Raw genomic sequence first — 19048 nt, forward strand, 5'->3', positions numbered from 1 at the left:
AATGTTTAACTCACATGCCTGTACTTTGTTTGGCTGGAAACCACAGGTATGGGTTCAATTCCAGACCTGAAGGGCAGCTAGGGGCCATAGTCTCAGTGGTTCCATCAGGCTCTATTGGACCAGCAAACCGAGTACCCACCTGTGATAATTATTTTTTAAAATTTGAAATTTGTTAATCTGTTGTTGCTGTTAGGTGCTGTTGAATCGGTTTTGACACATGGCGACCCTAATTGTTGGTATTGAATTCCTGCTGAGGATTCTCACATGTCACCATGTTGGCTGGTTGAATTCTTCTCGTGTTGTGATCAAGCTGGTCAATGTGGGAGTGCATAAAGGTGTTTGCAAGATACTGAGGAGTTTGGTGTCAAGTGGAGGAGGTTCTGGAGGGTGCTGGAGAGGATACTGAGGCACTGTGTGTGGCGGTGTGGTGTCAAGAGTGGGTAGGCCCAGCCCAAGGGGTGAGGAGAGGCTTTTGTGAAAACTGAACTAGAGACCAGGCCATGCTCACGCCAAGACCCTTTTGCCCCAAGGGCTGGGATAGTCAGATCCTTCATCTTCAACAAAGGTCTGCACTGGTATATTTTTAAACAGCATCAGAAAAATAAATTGTGGCATTTGAGATATTAATAGTGAGTGTGTGGGGACACATGCACGCACGCACACACATTTTCTGAAGCAAAAATCAATCATCCCGGTCTACTGAATGGTGTTTTCTGATTTGTAAATGTGTTACGTGAAACTCTCTCACAAAGGCTGAAATCCTAACCCACGTTTTGTTGCATGTTGAATAAAGTGGCACCATCCACACAAAGTGTGATCACATGAGATTGGGATCATCTCAGAAGAGCCAGGCTGCATGGCAGCTGCAGACACACGTGCCTCCGTGGGGTGAGGACATGTGTGTTCACGTTTGCTAGTGTGGCTTTCAGCTTCCGCAGCAGAGCAGGAACGCCCCGCAGGCCCGCAGCAGGCTCCTCTGGCTGCGTCACTATATGTGTAATGGGCCTTGCAGAGGCTTTCTGTTGACAAACAGCTGGACCCATGACCCTGTCGCTGATTAGAGACACTTTGCCATCAGGGCAGCAGTGGGCTCCGTGCTGGGCCTGCCTATGATGAGGACCAAGCCATCCTTTCTCTTTCAGGATATTAAAGCATTTGAAAACCAAGGACCCCGTGCAGTTGAGGCTGGAACACTTGGAGCAGGGCTTCTCTGTCTACGTCAACGGTGCCAATTCTGAGCTGAAGACATCACCACGCAAAGTCACCCAATCTGACTTCTCTAGAAGTGCCTCACACGCCGAGGGGACACATGGTGAGCACAGGCCTGTCCAGGCCTAGCAACAGCCCTATCAATTGTTAGGGGAGTGAAGCCATGTCCATGCATGTGAGCATTCCAGCAGATAACTAGTTAACCTAGACAAGTTAACTACAGGCTTGAGTGTTACTGTGATGAGAAGCAGGTTTCAGCAGAGCTTCCAGACTAACACAGACTAGGAGGAAAGGCCTGGCAGTCTCTGTCCAGCAGTCAGCCAGTGAGAACCCTGTGAACCACAGTGGTCTGATCCCATTGTCCAGCTAACAACAGCAGTGCCTGCTTGGTCAGAGAGAGAGAAAGAAAAACCCTTTTTTAATTCTTTTTCAAGTCTCGACCTCCAGTACCTCAGGGCAAAGGTGGCCAGAGCAGTAAATTCCTGGATTTTACATTCCCTCCATCTTAAGTGCCAGTAATGTAGGGAATTTCCAAGGGTGACTTGTATGTGTTAACTTCATGCCTGATTCCTGTGTCACAATTGACCTCATGCTCATTTCTGCAGTTAGTTAATCCATACCATGCGTACTTTAAACAGATGCCATGTGTCTGTAATAAAAGCACAGAATGCCGGTGAAGTGTGATGGAAAAGCACCCACCCCAGTGTCTGGGCCAAGACAGGCGCCAGAAACAGGCAGGGCAGATGGAGTCAGGTTCCAATTTGGCCATGTTACTGTGGAGAAGCAACTTTGAGAGGCCAGTGTGCTCCTGAGGAGGAGAGGATTTAGAATGAGGTAGAGCTAGGTTAGAACCCTTTTGCGACCTCAGGTAATTGGGACCTCTATGACCCTCATTTTTCCCTTCTGTAAAATGGGAACAATTCTACCTACCTTGCAGGCTTGCCAGGAAGATTAAATGATGTAAGAAATGTAAAGTGCTTGGCACGCTATAGTCTGGATTTGTGTTGTTCTAACACGTTGCCTCCCAGGTACCACCAGATCCCAAGCCGTGAATCCACACATATAAAAGACAAAACTAACAAAGTAACAACAGCAAGGAGGTGAAAGGAGAAAGTGATATCCCAGAACCTTCCCTTAGGAGAGCCAGTGTGAGTTAGGCTTGGAGTTTAGCGTAAGCTTCCTAGTCCCCAGGGCACAGAGGGAAACCTGATGGCTCTCCTCGCTTTCCTAGAGGAGGAGGCCAGGCATGCCTGCTGCTGCTGAGGAGAATGGGGCCTTTCCTGGTTCTTCTACCTGGATGTCTCTGTACCTGGGTCCCATCAGTACATTCATTCAGTCACTGAACAAATACATCTACTCCCTCCCCTCATTTGCATAAACACGGGCCTACTGTGCACACCGTTCTATACCTGACTTCTATATTGTGGAGATTGTTCTTTGTGTATATAGATCTGCCCAGTTTGGCCATGTGTCACTATTCATCTTCTTCCAAGGCGTGGATGTGCTGTAATTTATTAAGACATCCTGCGGTGGCCGGCCTCTTAGCTTGTTTTCTAATGTCGTGCTGCTGCAGCCAGTGCTGCGATGAACACTCTCATGCCCAGAGCCTCTGGTGCACTGACATGTATTTTAGATGTACGTTATGAGACTGTCCGTCACTGTGAGTTTGCTTCCGGTGCCTCACCAAGTCTCCTTCCCCCATCTCTGTCTGGTGCAGATTACGGACGAAGAGCCCTATTTAGAGAAGCTGAAGAAGCCTTAAGACGCGGCTCTCGGACAGCCCCCAGCAAAGTCCAGCGCCGAGGATGGCACCAGGTCTGGAAACCCAGGGCAGAGTCAAGCCTGTGGCCCTAGATCACACTGTAGACCAAGGAATGTGAGATGGGAGTGTTTAAAATCCCCGGGTCTAGCTGGGCACTTTGGTGGCACCCACTGTGCGTGTAGAAGGGGCTCTGTCTGGAGAGCTGAGGACATCTCACTCAGGAGCCCTCCTTGCTACGTGGCCTTCCCTCTGGATGGGGGTTGCCCCAGTCCACTCAGGAGTGGAGCAAGGCTAGACTCAATGGCCTGTCGTGATGACTCACGTATACGACTTTTCATTGAGCACCTACTGTGTGCCTGGCACAGACTTAGATGCCAGGATGCAGTGGTGACTAAGACAGAGCCCTAGAGACCTGAGCTGCCAGTTTGGGTCACTGCTGATGGTACCTAGGTCAGCAGCTTACATTCTGACTGCCTGCTAGGGACTAGGCAGTGTTTCGTTGTGTTGAGCATGGGGTCGCTATGAGTGGAGCTGACTTGATGGCATCTAACAACAACTAGGGGCCAGGCGTGGGCTGATCTCTCGGGCGACTCCTCTCCTTTGCCCTCACAGCAGACTCCTCGAGTAAATGCTGGCATTGTCCTTCCTTTAAGGGGGCTAAGGAGACATGCTCAGAAAAGTCAAGTGAGCTTTCCAAGGTCAAGAGCTAAGAAGTGGCAGAATCAAGACTCAAGCCCAGGTCTTTCGTTTCAAGTTCAAATGTTCAAATGTTCTTGCCTCACAGTCGCTCATACTTCACCTCGGACCAGTGAGTCTCAACCCTGCTGCACATTCGAATCACCTGGGAGGTTTAAAGTCTGGGTGTTCAGGTGCCATCCCAAAGATTCGGCTGTAATTGGTATGAGGTGAGGTTTGAGCACCAAGATTGGGAACTGCTGTCTGATAACAATTTACACATTAGCAAGTATATAGGTCTGTGTAGACACTGTCACACGCTTTTGTTAGTTCAGCTTTACAATCAGCCTCCAGGTCAGTAAGTGTCCTCATTGTACTGCTTAAGAAACCAAGGCCCAGAGAGGTAAGGCCACTTACTCTGTGTCACATAGCTGCTAAGGGCCAAGGCAGTAAGGTGGTGTCTGGATCCCTGGACATGTGAGTCCATCCTGCTGGTCTTTCCATGTCCCACGGGGGATTTGTGGTTCCGAGATGAAATGGGGAAGATAGTTCTGCCAAGTAACTCCTGACCCTCGGGCTGATGAGCTAGCCTGCCAGGCAGACAGCCTGGAGGCCTCCTTTTGTCCCCAGCAATGAATGTTAATTTCTCATTAATGAAGCCTTTTACCTCTTATCACTTCAGACCTTCCTTCCAATGGTTCTGAGTGCCTTCTATTTTCAGGAGCCATGTTTGTGTCTTAGACTGTGACTTAATGGCTGGCCCCAGAGTCTGTTCACTTTAAAAGAGTTGGCCTAAGATTAATTAGCATCTCTCCCAGTCTCTCCCTGTGGTCCCACACTTCACAGGGCCTAATCATGGCTAATTTCCTGGCTTCCTGATGCCATGATGGCTGTAATTGTCCTTCTGCACTGTCGGGTCAGGGATCAGTCAGTGCCTAACAATAGAGACCACTACTTTCTGCTATTTTAAGCAGAAAGGAATTTAATATAAGAAAACAGGTGTTTATAAAATCACTGGGATGGCATGAGGAGTAGGTGCTGAGCTGGGGCTCCAGGAATGGCACCAGCAAGCATCCTAGTGCTGGCCTGCCAGGAAAGCTGCCCCCCATGACACAGGAAGACAGGGTATCAGGATCAGGGGCGCGTCACCTTAGCTATGATCTAGGAGTCAGGAAGCCACTGCACAGCTGTAGGCCTCAGGGTCATTCTGTGTCCACCAGATCCACACGGCGAACAAGGACCTTGCCCATAACTTGTGTAGCCAGTGTGGGACATTGTTGAAAAACCCATTACCTCCCTAACTGTGCTTACCACAGAAACTGTGTCGCACGGACCCCTTCTCTGCACCTCTTCTGCTTTCCCTGCTTTGGGTGAGGCCACCTGATGGACTGAACCTAAATCACATCCAGAGCCCGAGCTGAAGGGGGTCAGTGTGTGGCTTTCTGGTCTCTCCTGATCCCAGAAGAAGGGGACGAGTAGGTGCTGAGGGCCAGCCCACTGCACCCTCCACATGGTCCTTTGGGGACCACACCTTTGCAGATAGAGACAAACTATGGGAGCTCTGGTGGCGCATTAGGCTGCTAAGCAGAAGGTCAGCGGTTCAAACCCACCAGCTGCTCTGCAGGAGATGTGTCAATCTACTTTTGTAAAGATCCTCAGCCTTTGGAAACCCAATGGGGTCGCTATGAGTCAGAATTGACTGATGGCAGTGAATTTGGTTTGGAGAGACTGAAGAATGGGGCAGGCAGATTGCATTTTGTGAAAGAAATTGTCCATTAACTTAACAAACATTTGTTGACACCTGCAGTGAGCCAGGCACTGCACTAGGCTCTGGAATTAAAACAACACATTGAATAAAGCTCAGTTGCTACCCATGAGGACCCTGCTGTGGAACTCTGGGGGCTGCCTAATGTGGGCAAGGAATGTGGCAACTGTTTTCAAACATAGGGAAGACTGGCCCCGGGGGAGTCCAGAAGTTAAAAACTGGAAGCCTATGAGTGAGATTTGCCCCCACATAATGTTTTTAGACTCACATAATTTAAAAAAGATTTTTTTTTTGTTATTTTCCAACATTGGAATTTTCAAAAGATTTATATATATATATATGCATAAAAGAATCTGGATTTCTACTGGAAAATAGAAAGCTCTAGTTCCCATGCTGGGCTGTCCTCTCACAAGGCAGCCTCCAGTGGGAGCTGATGAGCAGCTGTTGCCGTTACACAGAGCACAGCCTTCCCATTTGCCACAGACCCCACCACTCCCTTTTGGGCCCCAGTGCTGAGCCCAAGTGTCAGTTGTAATGTATCATCATGATTGGGCTATTTCTTCTCTTACACCTGGGTGAGTTCCCATGGCTCCTTTCTGCCCTATCTCATCAGGGCATTTGACTTTGTGGCTGTTGGGGAATGTAGGGAAATGGGCTTTAAAGTCAGACAAACTGCTTGTGAGTGGTGCATCCCAGAGCAGGTATTGGCACCTCCCTGAGCTTTGGTTTATTGTTAGTAAAACCTCCCAGGGCTGCTGGAAGGAACGTGTGCACAGTCCGTGTCGCAGGTGCTCCATCTGCAGGGCCGTCCCTTCAGTTAAGGGTACTGTGGCACCAGACACACAGGTACATAGAAACGGTTAAGAGCACAGACCGTGGACCTCAGCAGCCTGGCTTCAAAGTGTTGGCTCCGCCACTTCCTTTGTTACACGGTCTTGAATAAGTTCTTAACATTGCAGTGTCTCTGTCTTCTCATCTGTGAAGTGGGGTTGATGCTGGTACCTTCATCAGGGGAGCCAATGAGGATAGAATGAGCCCTTTCCAGCAGCACCCGGCGTAGAGGAAGTAGCCTCTCCATGACAGTGACCATGGTTGTGATCACGGAGGGGGCAGATGCTGAGGGGTCCATCTGGACACCTTCCCTGGGCTCCTCACTCTAGTGTGTTTGTTCACTCATGCAGTCTGTTCCTTCCATGACTGTTTATTGAGCCCCCCTAAGTTTTGGATCCTTACGGGGCTGGGATCAGAGCAGTAGGGAGGCCAGCCAGGCCTGTTCTCCTGGAGTCACTTTTGTGGTGTGTTGGGGGAGGGGGAGGCAGAGGACCAGAAGCAAGCAAGGAAGTAACAGTGCTACAAAGGAGATTAAAACAGTGGGACGAGGCAGGCAGTGTTCGGGGAAAGAGTTTGCTTCCTCAGGGGCCTTGTCCATGCTGCAACTTGACTATTAAGATGGAGCTGGCATGAGAAGATCTGGGGGGAGAGTCTTGTAGGCCTAGGGCCCTAAGACGGGAGTCATGGCAGTAGGGACAGGCTGAAAGGAAGTTGGTGTGGCCAGAGCATGGTGGTAGAAAGGGCAGTTGGTGGGAGCTGGGGTCACAGAGGCCAGAGGGGCCAGGGTCACGTGGTGGGGACTGGGGTCACAGAGGCCAGAGGGGCCGGGGTCATGTGGTGGGGACTGGGGTCACATGGTGGGGGCCGAGGTCACACGGTGGGGTCCCAGGTCACAGAGGCCAGAGGGACTGGCTTGCATGGTGCAGGCTGGGGTCACAGATTTTTGAGGGGCCTGATAGCGTGGTACCACGTGGGAAGTCGTTTAGATTTTCTTCAAATGTGAGGAATCCCCCGGAGGGTTTTAAACTGTAGAGCTGCATGTTTGGCTTCATGCTTTGTAAACACCCCAAGCTGCTGCATGGCGGAAGGACAGCCAGTAGGGGGCCAGAGTGGCTGTCAGCAGGCCCAGGAGGGGAGCAGGCCCAGGAGGGGGCCTTCCAGGCGGGGCTTCCCCATAGGCCTCTGTGGTTTCCTCCTGCCGCCCTGCGCAGCCTCCACCCTCCGCACCCTCCCTCTGCTCTCCACCTCTGTTCCCTCTTGGGCTCTGCTCATACCTTCAGCTCTCACCTGGGCCTTCTCTGGGCCACAGGTTTCCAGCTTCCTTTGCCTTTGCTAGTGATCGCATTCCCTCACTACATGTTTGTTGGCATCTTCCCAGGGAGACAGTCCAGTCTCTCCGCTAACGTTTGTGACAGGTCAGTGTATTGCATAGTCCTGGCTGAGACGCCTATTCCTGCCTCAGTCCAGTGTGGCTAGGAATGGGTCCAGGGTTGCAGGTAGGATGGTAAACAGACCTAATGGGCCAGCTACACTGTTATTGTTGCTGTTACTGTTATGAGGAAGGGGGATGGGATATGTTTCCTTTGGCCCCAAGAAGTGGAGTTAGGTAGACAATCTCCCCCTGGTGGAAAGAACGTGGAGACCTTGGGTCTGTGGGTTGGAGAGGGGGACAGTCTCTCTCCTTGGAGGCAGTCATGGCCAGGCAGTGTGGTCACGGCAGCAAAGTCCCCAGTGGCTAGATCAGCCATTTCACAAAGCCACCCCCTCGGGGGGAGACCATGGCTCCCTCCCAGTCCTGAGCTCCTCCCCTACAGCAGTGCCCACCAGGAGGGACAGTGAGGCCTTGGCCAGGTCAGTAGGCACATGGCCTGTAGGTCACAGTGGACCTGCAGTCACAGCACTGTGTCCCCTGCTCTCATCCTGTGTGTGCTCCTCATTACCTGCTGGTGTTCCCTGCCTTCTCTACATTCACTGGGGTCCCACAGCCCATTGCCACCTACCAGCTGTACCTCTTTCAATAGACTGGACTTCCCTTCTTATAAGAACCCCGCTCCTGATAAGTCAATTCCGACTCATAGCAGCACTGTAAGACAGAGTAGAACTGTCCCAGAGGGTTTCCAAGGCTGTAAATCTTTACAGAAGCAGGCTGCCTCATTTTTCTCCCAAGGAGTGGCTGGTGGGTTTGAACCACTGACCTTTGGGTTGGCAGCCGAGTGCTTTAACCACTGTGCAACCAGCCCTCCTCTTTTCTTATACTCTTGCCCAGCAGTTAGGAAGCTCTTCTGGGTAGTGCTGCTGATGGAAGGGCTGCCTCGGAGCACAAACCCAAGCCCACGCTGGCCACAAAGTCACAGAGCTATGCTGTGGCCTTGGCCACAAGGTCACAGAGCAGAGCTCTTCTACCCCAAAGATGCCGTGATCAGTGCTGGGCTGTGTGGGCTTCTGAGCTGCCGCTGTCACTGTGGAATGTGGCTGGTGGTGATATACCGGCTCTTGTTTGCACTGTCCTTCCCCCCCATCCCTACTTCTAGCCTTAGATCTTTTTGCTTCTCTCAGTGGATTAAGATTTATGGTTTCCTCAGCCTTGTAATACTTGGGTGGACAGCGGCCTAATCAACAGAGCCGTTGTTTACCAAAATGCTGTCAGATTTGATGAACGTCACCGGCTCTTAGCATTAAATTGGTAGTGAAGGGATTGGCCTTCCAGCAATTTACTGTGGGGAGTGCTTTCCTTAAAGGTCTGGAAGGCCAGCTCATTGTGATTATTAAAGCAAAGGCTTTGCTCTCGCTCAGCTGCCACATCCGGTTTCCTGTTATGCGCTAGGCAGGTTTCCCGAGCACCTTCAGGAAAGCTCACAAGTGAAATGGGGAAGCATTTGAGGCCCTTTCCTCTTCCTGACTTTGAAAACCCCTGCAGTGAGGACACTAAGTGAAACAGTCCATAAAGCATCAGCCTTTACAGTGCCATTGCACAATGTATTGTCAGTGTCAGGGGCTGTTATTTGTAAGAGAGCAGACCAATCTGAGAACAGCATATGAAATGAGGTAGATCTGCTCCCTGCCCAAGGAGTTCTGGTGGTGTAGTGGTTAAGGCATTTGGCTGCTAACCAAGAGGTTGGTGGTTCGGACCCACCAACTGCTCTATGGAAGAAGGATGAGGCAGTCTGCTTCTATAAAGATTTACAGCCTTGGAAACCCAACAGGGGTCGCTATGAGTCAGCATTGACTCAATGGCAATGACTTTTGTTTTTGGTTTTTGGGTACTCCCCAGGTAGTGCAACAGTTAATACTAGTGGCTGCTGACCGAAAGGATAGTGGTTCGAGTCCCCCCTGAGGTGCTTCGGAAGAAGGCCTGGATGATCTACTTTCAAACACCAGCCATTGAAACCCTATGGAGCACAATTCTGTTCTGACATCCCGGGGGTCACATGACACAGTTGGAATCAACTCAGTATCGTCTTGGTCACTCTCCATCCCAGGACTGCATCTGACAGTGTTTTCAGAGCTGTCCCACCTCTAGAGGGAGCCGTTTACATACCACACAACCTGCACGACTACACAGGGTGGGGGAAGGCCCCCAGACTTGCCTTTTTCTGGTTGACAATAAGCTTTCGTGCGTACAAAACTCTTAGAACACTGTGTTAAGAGAGGAGGCAGTGCACACAAACGCGTGTGGGCTGAGTGTGCAGCGCTGGCCTTGGGGTGGCAAACGGAAGCATAGGTGCTTGGGTGTTGGGGGCTTTCAATCCTGTCCCCGGCATAAGGTTGCTACTGCAAGAGCCTCCCGGGGCCTGGGTGCTGCACGTAGGCAGGAAAGAGCAACTGCTTAGAAACAGCCACTCTGGGCGAAGCAGTGTGCCGGAGGGGAGGCAGCCAGGAGTGCAGGCGTCATCCCTGTGTAGGGGTAGGAAGGTGGGAGGCCAGAGCAGGGAGCAGGGCAGGGCTGCTGGGGGCGGGCTTGGAGCCCACAGCCCTGCACTCCTGACCGGGAGGTGGGTGGGCGGGCGTTCTGTGGGAGGGCTGCTCTCGGAGCTCATCCCAGTGGTGTGAGAGGATCCTACTTGGGCTGGGGGCGGGAGAGCAGGCCAGATGGAGGGCTATTTATTCCTCTCCCCCAGCACCCACTCAGCAGTTAGAAACTTTCAGGACCACATTAATTTTTATCACATGTTGCTTCATAAACACGTTCTGGGTGCTGTGTGAAGTCCTTGAGGCCAGGGCATTTTTTTTTTTTAATATTTTTATATCTTGCCATGTTTCCAGAACCTTGTACGCAGTCAGTACTCAGTGACTCAGTGAGGACTTCCTGCTTCAGTGCCTAAATCCCGACTGCAAGCCTGCCTTCTGACACCTTGAAGAGGCGAGCCCTTGCACCTCAGTCTCTTTGGGAAGGGAGAAGGGTACTTCTGGGGTGAGGGGGGCTGGAAGAGCTGCATAAGGAAGAGAGATACACCCACCTCCCTTCTCTGAACATGGAGCTCTTTCTCCTCTTCGTGATTGAAATCAGAGGCCAGCAGAGGTGTATTAGCACACCACTTCTCTTACTGGCCAGTGGAAGGTGCCCAGTTCAGGCATGGCTGGATCCAGGTGCCCAGACAGTATAGCACGATTCATCCTCCATATCTCAGCTCTGCTTTTGCCCACATTGCCCTGTGTTGTGGGCAGCCAGCAGCTCCCAGCTTACATTGCCACCTTGCTGTTGCATCTCTTTGGCTTCCCTAAATGGTCATTGTGGCTCTGATCGGCCAGGCCTGGGTCACATGCTCCATCCTCCCCATAGAGCAAGTCAGTTCCACATGAGCCATTTGGATTAGGGTGAGAGTGGGGGTAGCTGGGTGTGTGGGTATGGAAACTTCCCAGAAGGAAACTAGGGCACTTTACTGGAAGACAGAGAACGTGTGCAGGATGACAGGCAGAAACAACGGCACCCCCAAGACCTCGCAGATCTCCTGATGTGGTGCTTCTCAATCGTTAGTGTGTGTGTAGGTCACCTGGAGTCTTGTTCAAATCCAGATTCTGGTTCAGTAGATCTGAGGTGGCCCCGGGACTCTCTTTCTCCCAGGTTCCAAGTGAGGCCAGTGTCACTGTCCCTGAGCCACTGTGGAGCAGTGAGGCCCTAGTCCAGGCTCCTTCCTCTGTAGATGAAGGTGTTGGGGGCCAGGCTGCACCCCTGCCCTGACCCAGCCCAGTGGTCCTGCCTCCTCACTGCCTCCACCTCCTTATGTGCACTGTTCCTTCCACCTACAAGACTTCTCAGTGCTTGGACAGTATTGAGTGGTTCCTGGGGAGAGAGAAGGGTGCTACCTGGAGGGATCAGGAAAATCCATCTTCACGAAGAACTTCACAGCCTTTACAGCTGCCTCATGGCTGGAGGCAGGAAGGCCTCCAGGAGTGTCCTAGCCTGGGAGGCCAGGTTTTATTATTCTGTGTAGAACATTCCCTTCAAGGACCCCACTGCTGACACTGACAGATGCTCTGCGAGCAGCGTGACAAAGCCGGGAGGAAGTGATGTGCAAGCGAGGCTGGAGGCCCAGTGAAACTCGGCAGATGGCCAGGCAGGCAAGGAAGCCAGGCAGTGGGGAGGTGGAGTGTGGCGCACGGCCCCCGGACAGCGGGGCACACTCGGAGTCTGCTGGGGCGTCTTGAGGAGAGTGGGGTCTCCTTTAGGAGGAAAGAAGTCCCATAGGCACCCTCCTTGGTGCCTCTCCTTCCTCCCTGTCCCCTGGCAGGGTGACTCGCCATCTGCCTCTTCCCAAACCGTTGCCTTTCTCTTTTCCTGCCATCTTTTTCTTGAATGATCTGTGGCCCTGCCCTTACCTCCTCCTCTATTGCACGTTAGCTTTTGCCATGAGTCAGAATTGACTCCATGACAATGGGTTTGAGCTTTTTATTTTTATTCTCCCCAAAGACCCTGTACCCAGACTGACACATTTGTTCTTCACAAGCCTGTCGGGAATAGTAGAGCATGGTGGTTTAGAGAGAGATTCGCAAATGATGGCCCGTGGGCCAAATCCAGCTGCAGTCTGTTTTTGTAAATAAAGCGTTATTGGGACACAGCCATGCTGGCTCGTTTATGTATTGTTTGTGGCTGCTGCCATGCTGCAGTGGCAGGGTAGAGGAGTTACGGCACAGACCACATGGCGCGCAGAGCTAAAATATTTACTCTCTGGCCCTTTGCAGGAAGCCTTGGCTCATCCCTGGTTTAGAGTAAGCCCTCTGGAACCACACTGCTGGGGTTCACATCTACTCCCCTAACTGTGTGATATGGTGCCCTGGTGGTGCAGTGATTAAGACAATTTGGCCAGAAGGTCGGTGGTTTGAACTCACCAGCTGCTCTGCGGAAGGAAGGTTAGGCAGTCTGCTTCAATAAAGATGTACAGCCTTGGAAATTCAGTGGGAGTGGCTGTGGGTCAGAATCGACTCAATGGCAGTAAGTAGCTGTGTGATCCTGGGCAGGTGACCTACACCCTTGCACCTTGGTTTACCACCTGTGAAATGGGTATTACAGTGGCCGGTGCCTCCTGGGGTTGCTGCCAGGACCAAATGAGCAAATGCATCTGAAGCCCTCGGAACCACGTTCAGTCTGCACGAAGTGACATGGTGCACAGTGTAAAAGCTCCAAGGGTGGCCATTGTGAACGAGGGTCAGGAATGGCTTAGCTTCAGTCTGCTGAGAGCCTCAAAGGGCAATAAGGGCTGGGTGAGAGGGAGGAAAGTGGGGTACCTAGGGTGCCAGTGCAGTGTCAGCCCCTGACAGTGAGGACTTCTTTGCATTTGGCTCCTGGGGTGCCTGGCTTTCCTCACCCTAGCCCAGCCCTGCTCACTGAGTCCAGCACCACCAGCTTTCGCTTTACCACTGGAACGCTGCAGATTCTTCGGTTGAGTACTGGATGAAATATTTGGCTTGGTTTTAGGAGCCACACTGGGGGGAAGTTTGGCCACATGGGTAGAGTTGATGTCGTATAAGGTGAATAGGTGCAACCCACTGTGCTGCATTCCAAAGCCCCATGTCAGGCTCAATCTGCTTCACTGAGTGTTATCCTCATGTCAATTATACAGAGATGGTGTCAGTCGTCCTTTTCTAACAGATGTGGAAAATGGAGCTGAGAGAGGTTAGGTGACTTGCCCAAGGCCACATAAGAATAAGCATCAGAATTCCAGGAATCCAGCCTGGTCTGCCAGGCTCACACCACACGGCAGCAACTCTAATACAACCACAAATGATGACAAGTGCCTTAAGGAGGGTTATCCACTAGGATTAAGTTTAGCTGCATATAACTAACGTAAGTGGGCCACTGAGGTGTAACCGGATCGGTCTTTGTCCTTTGTGTTTCTTTGTTCCCTCACATACACAAGACATCTAGAGTCAGGCAGTGGACAGCCAGGCTGGTGGGATGCATACATGATGCCACCAGGAACCCAGGCTTTTATTTATTTATTATTTTAAAAATTTTATTGTGATTTGGTAAAAGTTTACAGAGCAAATTCATTTTCCATACAGCAGTTCACATACACTTTGTCTCATGACATTGACTGCAATTTCCCACAATGCAACTTCCTCCCCATAGTTACCTCCTCCCTGTGTCCTTCCCTCCCAGGCACTCCTGCCCCCTGAGCTATCTCCCTGTGCATATACTGCTCTTCTGTTCTCCCATGATTGATCTCTCCAAGGAGTGTATCTACGTAATGTAAACATTCAGCTCATATGCCTGTCTTTTGTTTGGCTGGAAGCCACAGAGTGGGTTCAATTCCAGACCTGAAGGGTAACTAGGAGCCATAGTCTCAGGGATTTCACCAGGCTCTATCAGACCAGCAAACCTGGTCTTTTTCTTTCCTTTTTTTTTTTTTTTATAATTGTGAGTTCTATTCCACATTGTTCTCCCACTCTTTCTGGGATCTCCTACATAGATCCCCCTCTGAGTGGTGGGACCCAGGCCTTTCTGTTTTCCCATTTGGCTATCCCTAGCATGGAGCTAGTGTAGTGCCTAAGGCACTTGACTACTAACCAGAAGACTGGTGGTTCCCACCAGCCACTCCCTGGAAGGAAGGTTGGGCAATCTATTTCCGTAGTGTTACTGCCTCAGAAACCCAAGGAGGGGTTGCTATGAGTCGGGGCCGACTCGACGGCACATATCAACATGGAGCTTGCTTTCTTGTTCTCAGGAGATGACCACTTACTCTATTACAAAACATCCCATCCATATTCTCATTAGGAAGAAGGGTAGATGGGCAAAGGCTGAAAGTCCCACGTCTGCTGAGTCTGCCCTGATTACCAGGAAACAGTGGCTTTCTAAGAAGCTCCACCTGTAGACTTCCAACCACTCATGCTGCCTGGACCTGGAACATGTGCCCACTACCTGCCAGGGCCTCTGTGACGAGAGCATCCTTATAGGGTACGTTGCTACTGCAACAGATCCAGATCTGCTATTGAGGATGGAGAGGACAGAGCTAGATATTGGGGGGCAGGCAGAGAGCAATGTCCCTGCCATAGAGAAGGCCAGTAAAGGTCATGAGAGTGTGAGAGGAAGTAGGGACCCCAAGGAAGTTTCCTGGAGGAGGTGACACTTGAGCTGAGTCTCCTAGCTAGGTAGGATTTTGACAAGTGAAGATTTGGAAGATGGCTGTCTTCATTCTCTAGGGCTGCTGTCACAGAAATACCACAAATAGATGGCTTCAACAACCAAATTTATTCTTTCACAGTTTTGGAGGCTAGAAATCTGAATTCAGAGTGCTGGCTCCAGGGGCTGGGTGAAGGCCCCTTGACCTTGGGCTGTAGCTCTGCCTCTTATTCCAGGCCAACTGCAGCTGGAGGCATCTCCTAACTCAGGCAGCAGATGGCTGCTGAGGCTTATGAACCCAAGGTCAGCAGGTAAAATGGCATAATCCCAAGATTAGAAGGCAACACGGCAGGCCACTGGTTCATGTCCAGGTACTAGAGATGAAGACTCGGCCAAATGCAGGATCCAGATGTGCCACAAAGCTAGAGACCTTTCTCAAAGCTTCTCCATATATTCAGGAAATAGGCCACACCCTGAAGGCAACTACTTAGCTGCTCATAGCAGATTCCGCCCATGGAGGTGATTACAATCTCATCCTGGGGAATAACTACATCCAGCTGCCAAGTCACTCAGAACCATGGCCCAGCCAAGTTGACAGGTAGTTAAAGTAGTGACCTTAACTACCACAATGGCAAAGATTGGGAGAACAGAATAAACAAAAGCACACAATAGGACATTTAGGGCACATCTGAGGTGTCAGGGCTCTGTCACAAATCTCCCTGTATCAGAAATCCTACTCATGTTGACATAGAGAAAAACAAAGTATCAGTAGTGTCTCGCTTCAGGCACAGCTGGATCCAGCAGTTCTGAACAGATGTATCAGGGACTCTGTTTCAGCTCTGCTTATCTCATCTCTGTCTGCCCCCTGGCTCTTGGAATCCTTGTTAGCTCATCACCCCTGCAGGACGGAGCCCCTCTCCCACAGTTCTAGCAGACTCTATGCTACTCACACTGGCTTGTCTTTGGTTTATTCTTACCCCTGCACCAACTGGCCAGGTGTGTTGTAAGGAGGTGGGGTGGGCTGATTATGTCCAGGCCTGACTCCTGTTGCTGCCCTTGGGCCACATGTGAACTGAAAGTGGGCAAGGGGAATGGACCCCAGAGGAGAACTAGAGAGCGGTTTCCTGAAGGACAGGAAGGAGGCTGGGCGAGCGAAGCTGCAGACAGTTGGGGCACAGAAAGCAATTCTTTGTGGTCTGTATGTTGGGCATGTGAATGAACTTGCAGAAACCAAAGTAAGAAATGGGCTGAGGCCCTCTTTCCTATTTCACATGCCAGGTGTACTGGGTAGGGTATGGGTTTGGCTGCTACACCAGAGAGACCCAAATGAGCAACGTGCAAGCTGATGTCTTTCTGACACAACAGTTCAGTGGTGGACAGACATCCTGTTTCGAGAGGCCATGAAGGGATCCAGGCACTGTTTTGTCATTCCACCACCTTCCAGATGTTGTCTTCCTTCTCATAGTCCTAGACAGCTTTCACCTCCTCCATGTACCAGTTGGCAGGAAGGGGAATGGGGCAAGGGGAAGCCACTCCTTTCCCTTTAAGGCCTTGAAGATGTGCACATGCCTTCCCTCCACCCACACTTCAGTGGCCAGAATGTGGTCACATGGTCTCACCCAGCTGCAAGGGAGGCTGGGAATGCCGTATGCATATTTGGAGACTCCGTACATGATAAGCAGGGGAAAATGGACATTGGGGGACACATGTAGTTTGCTACACCAGGCCAAGCAGTATGTTTCCCAAACAATGGCCTAAGGAGTGCTACAAGAAGGGGTGCCCTTATGCGATCCTCAACCTATACGACTATGAGACCAGAAGAACTAGATGGTACCCACCTACCACTCTCAACCACTCAGAAGGGGATCTATGTAGGAGATCCTAGATAGAGTGGGAAAACAATGTGGAACAAAATTCAAAATCATTTTTCAGAAAAGGACCAGGTTTGCTGGTCTGATGGAGCCTGATGGAATGACTGAGATTGTGGCCCCTAGCTACCCTTCAGGTCTGGAATTGAATCCACTCCTGTGGCTTCCAGCCAAACAAAAGACAGGCATATGAGCTAAACATTTACATTAGGTAGATACATTCCTTGGAGAGATCAACATGGGAGAATAGAAGGGCTATGTATGCACAGGAGACAGCTGGGGGGGGTGGGCAGGAGTACATGGGAGGGAAGAACACAGGGAACAGGTAACTATGGGGAGGAAGTAGGAGCAGAGCTGTTGCATTGTGGGAAATTGCAGTGAATATCATGAGAAAAAGTGTATGTGAGCTGCTGTATAGAAAATGAATTAGCTCTGTAAACTTTCACTCAAATCACAATAAAAATTAAAAGAAAAAAAACAAGAAAAGAAAGGGTGCCCCACCATGCAAGATTTCTACTGTTCAAAGAGTTTGGGAAATGTTCCAAGCTATTTTCATTTTAGGGAATCTACTGTGTATGTGTGTGTGTATGTGAACACACACACACAAAGATGCTGAGAAGTCCTACAAGAAAAAAAAAAAACAAGGTTTGCCAAGCTTAGATGATCACAAAGCCGCTTTGGGTGGTAAACCAGCCAATGAAAACCTGTGGATCCCAATGGTCTGATTTGCAACTGATCTCGCAGATGGTGCAGGACCAGGCAGTGTTTCATTCCATTGTCAGTGGGGTAGCCTTGAGTCGAGAGGCTTACTCGACCACAGCTAACAACAACAACAAACACCATCTTAGTAACTAAAATACTGCACAGAAATTATTTCAAAATAAAGAGTCATTGAGAAAATTCTGTTGAACATACTTGGAGCAGTAGAAACCAGTAAGGACTTTTGAGCAGAGGCAGAATGACCCATGTGAGGTAGATGCAAGGCCAACATTCATCTTAGCATGACTGTATTCTGTGCAGACAGGCCACCAATCTAATCACCATTGCCAAAAGCTAATTTTTGGGTCAACCTAAAGTGCTAGTCTTGGTCCCTCAGAGGAATGAAGACGTTCATCCTACCCCATCTGAACTGGCTTAATCTTCGTGTCTAGAAATCGGTGCAAATCAGAACAGAAGCTGGCCCACGGCTCCACATTGAACCTCCTCTGGACTATTCTGAAGATTTTGAGCCCTGTGAGGATGTGGATATCAAGGCAAAGAATGCATCTGGGGATCGTCCACAGGTAGGAACCGGCCTTGGCTCTGTGCTCAAAACTCCCGAAGGACGGTGGGGGTCAGAGCTGTAATTCCCTCCCTCATTTGCCCATGCCCCTTCACTCATTTAACGCATTTCAAGGAGCCACAAACCGTGTGCTAGATACTCTATTAGGCACCCAGTGTCCAGACAGTCAACAACATACAATCCCTGAACCAGGAGAAGGGGCAAAGAATGGCAGAAACAAGGGAGGGAGAACATCCAGGAGGCTTTCTAGAGGAGGTGACAAAGGCTGACTAACGGTTTGAGGGGCAAGGAGGTGAGGGCAGGTGGGCAGCAGAGCTGATGTTCAGTCTGTGAGCACTGGACATCCAGTGATCTTGTGGAGCTATGGCTTGGAGTCCATGGCCACGCAGCAGCTGAGGAGGTAACGATTGTGTCATTGTTAATCCCCAATCTCAAATTACTTCATTTCTGAAATCTTTTGAATTGCAATAGTGTATCTCAGTCTTCCATGCAACAATCCTTTGTTGACCACTTACTCTTGTAAGTGTTCTGTCCTTACAAGGCTCTGTCCTGGGCACCAATGACACAGAAATGAGCATAAGTGACAAGGCCCCTATTCTTCAACAACTTACATTACAAGGGGAGACAGATGAGAAGGAATAAAACCAAGAAATAAATGAGATGATTTCAGGTGTTGATAAGTTCTGTCAATGAGAGAGAGATGGGACAGGGAGGTGCTGTGGGAGAGAGGACACGTTACATAGGGTAGCATGTCTGTCACGTATGACATTTCAGCTAAAATCTGATAGAGAAAGAGTTAGCTTGGCAATGAGGAATGGGGAAAGCACTCCAGGCCAAGGGAGCAGCAAGTGTGAATAGTATGAGGCTGGGCTTGTTCAAAGAGTGGAATGCAGGCATGGTGTGAGCAAGGGCAGAACAGAGTGAGGTGAGTGTGGAGGGAATGGCAGGGCCAGATCAAGCAGTGCATTCATCATAGGCCTGGGGTTGGTGATTTGGATTTTATTCCAGGGGCATCACTTTTTTAATTATTATTTTATTTTTTAAAATTTTTATTGTGATTTGGGTTAAAGTTTACAGAGCAAATTCACTTTCCATACAG

At 50.3% G+C, this 19048-nt stretch overlaps 1 protein-coding gene across 1 annotated transcript in view; it reads left to right on the top strand.

Moving 5' to 3' along the window:
• KATNIP (katanin interacting protein) overlaps positions 1-19048 on the top strand; it is a 288175-nt gene that overhangs the window by 30393 nt on the left and 238734 nt on the right. The window contains exons 3-5 of the mRNA XM_042782225.1: positions 1143-1312; positions 2927-3024; positions 17819-17950. Coding sequence (XP_042638159.1) covers positions 1143-1312; positions 2927-3024; positions 17819-17950 — 400 coding nt within the window. The remainder of the gene's footprint in view (positions 1-1142; positions 1313-2926; positions 3025-17818; positions 17951-19048) is intronic.

This window comes from Orycteropus afer, unplaced genomic scaffold (assembly GCF_000298275.1).
Source record: "Orycteropus afer afer isolate SDZICR_OR568_19922 unplaced genomic scaffold, OryAfe1.0 scaffold00266, whole genome shotgun sequence".
NCBI lineage: Eukaryota > Metazoa > Chordata > Mammalia > Tubulidentata > Orycteropodidae > Orycteropus > Orycteropus afer.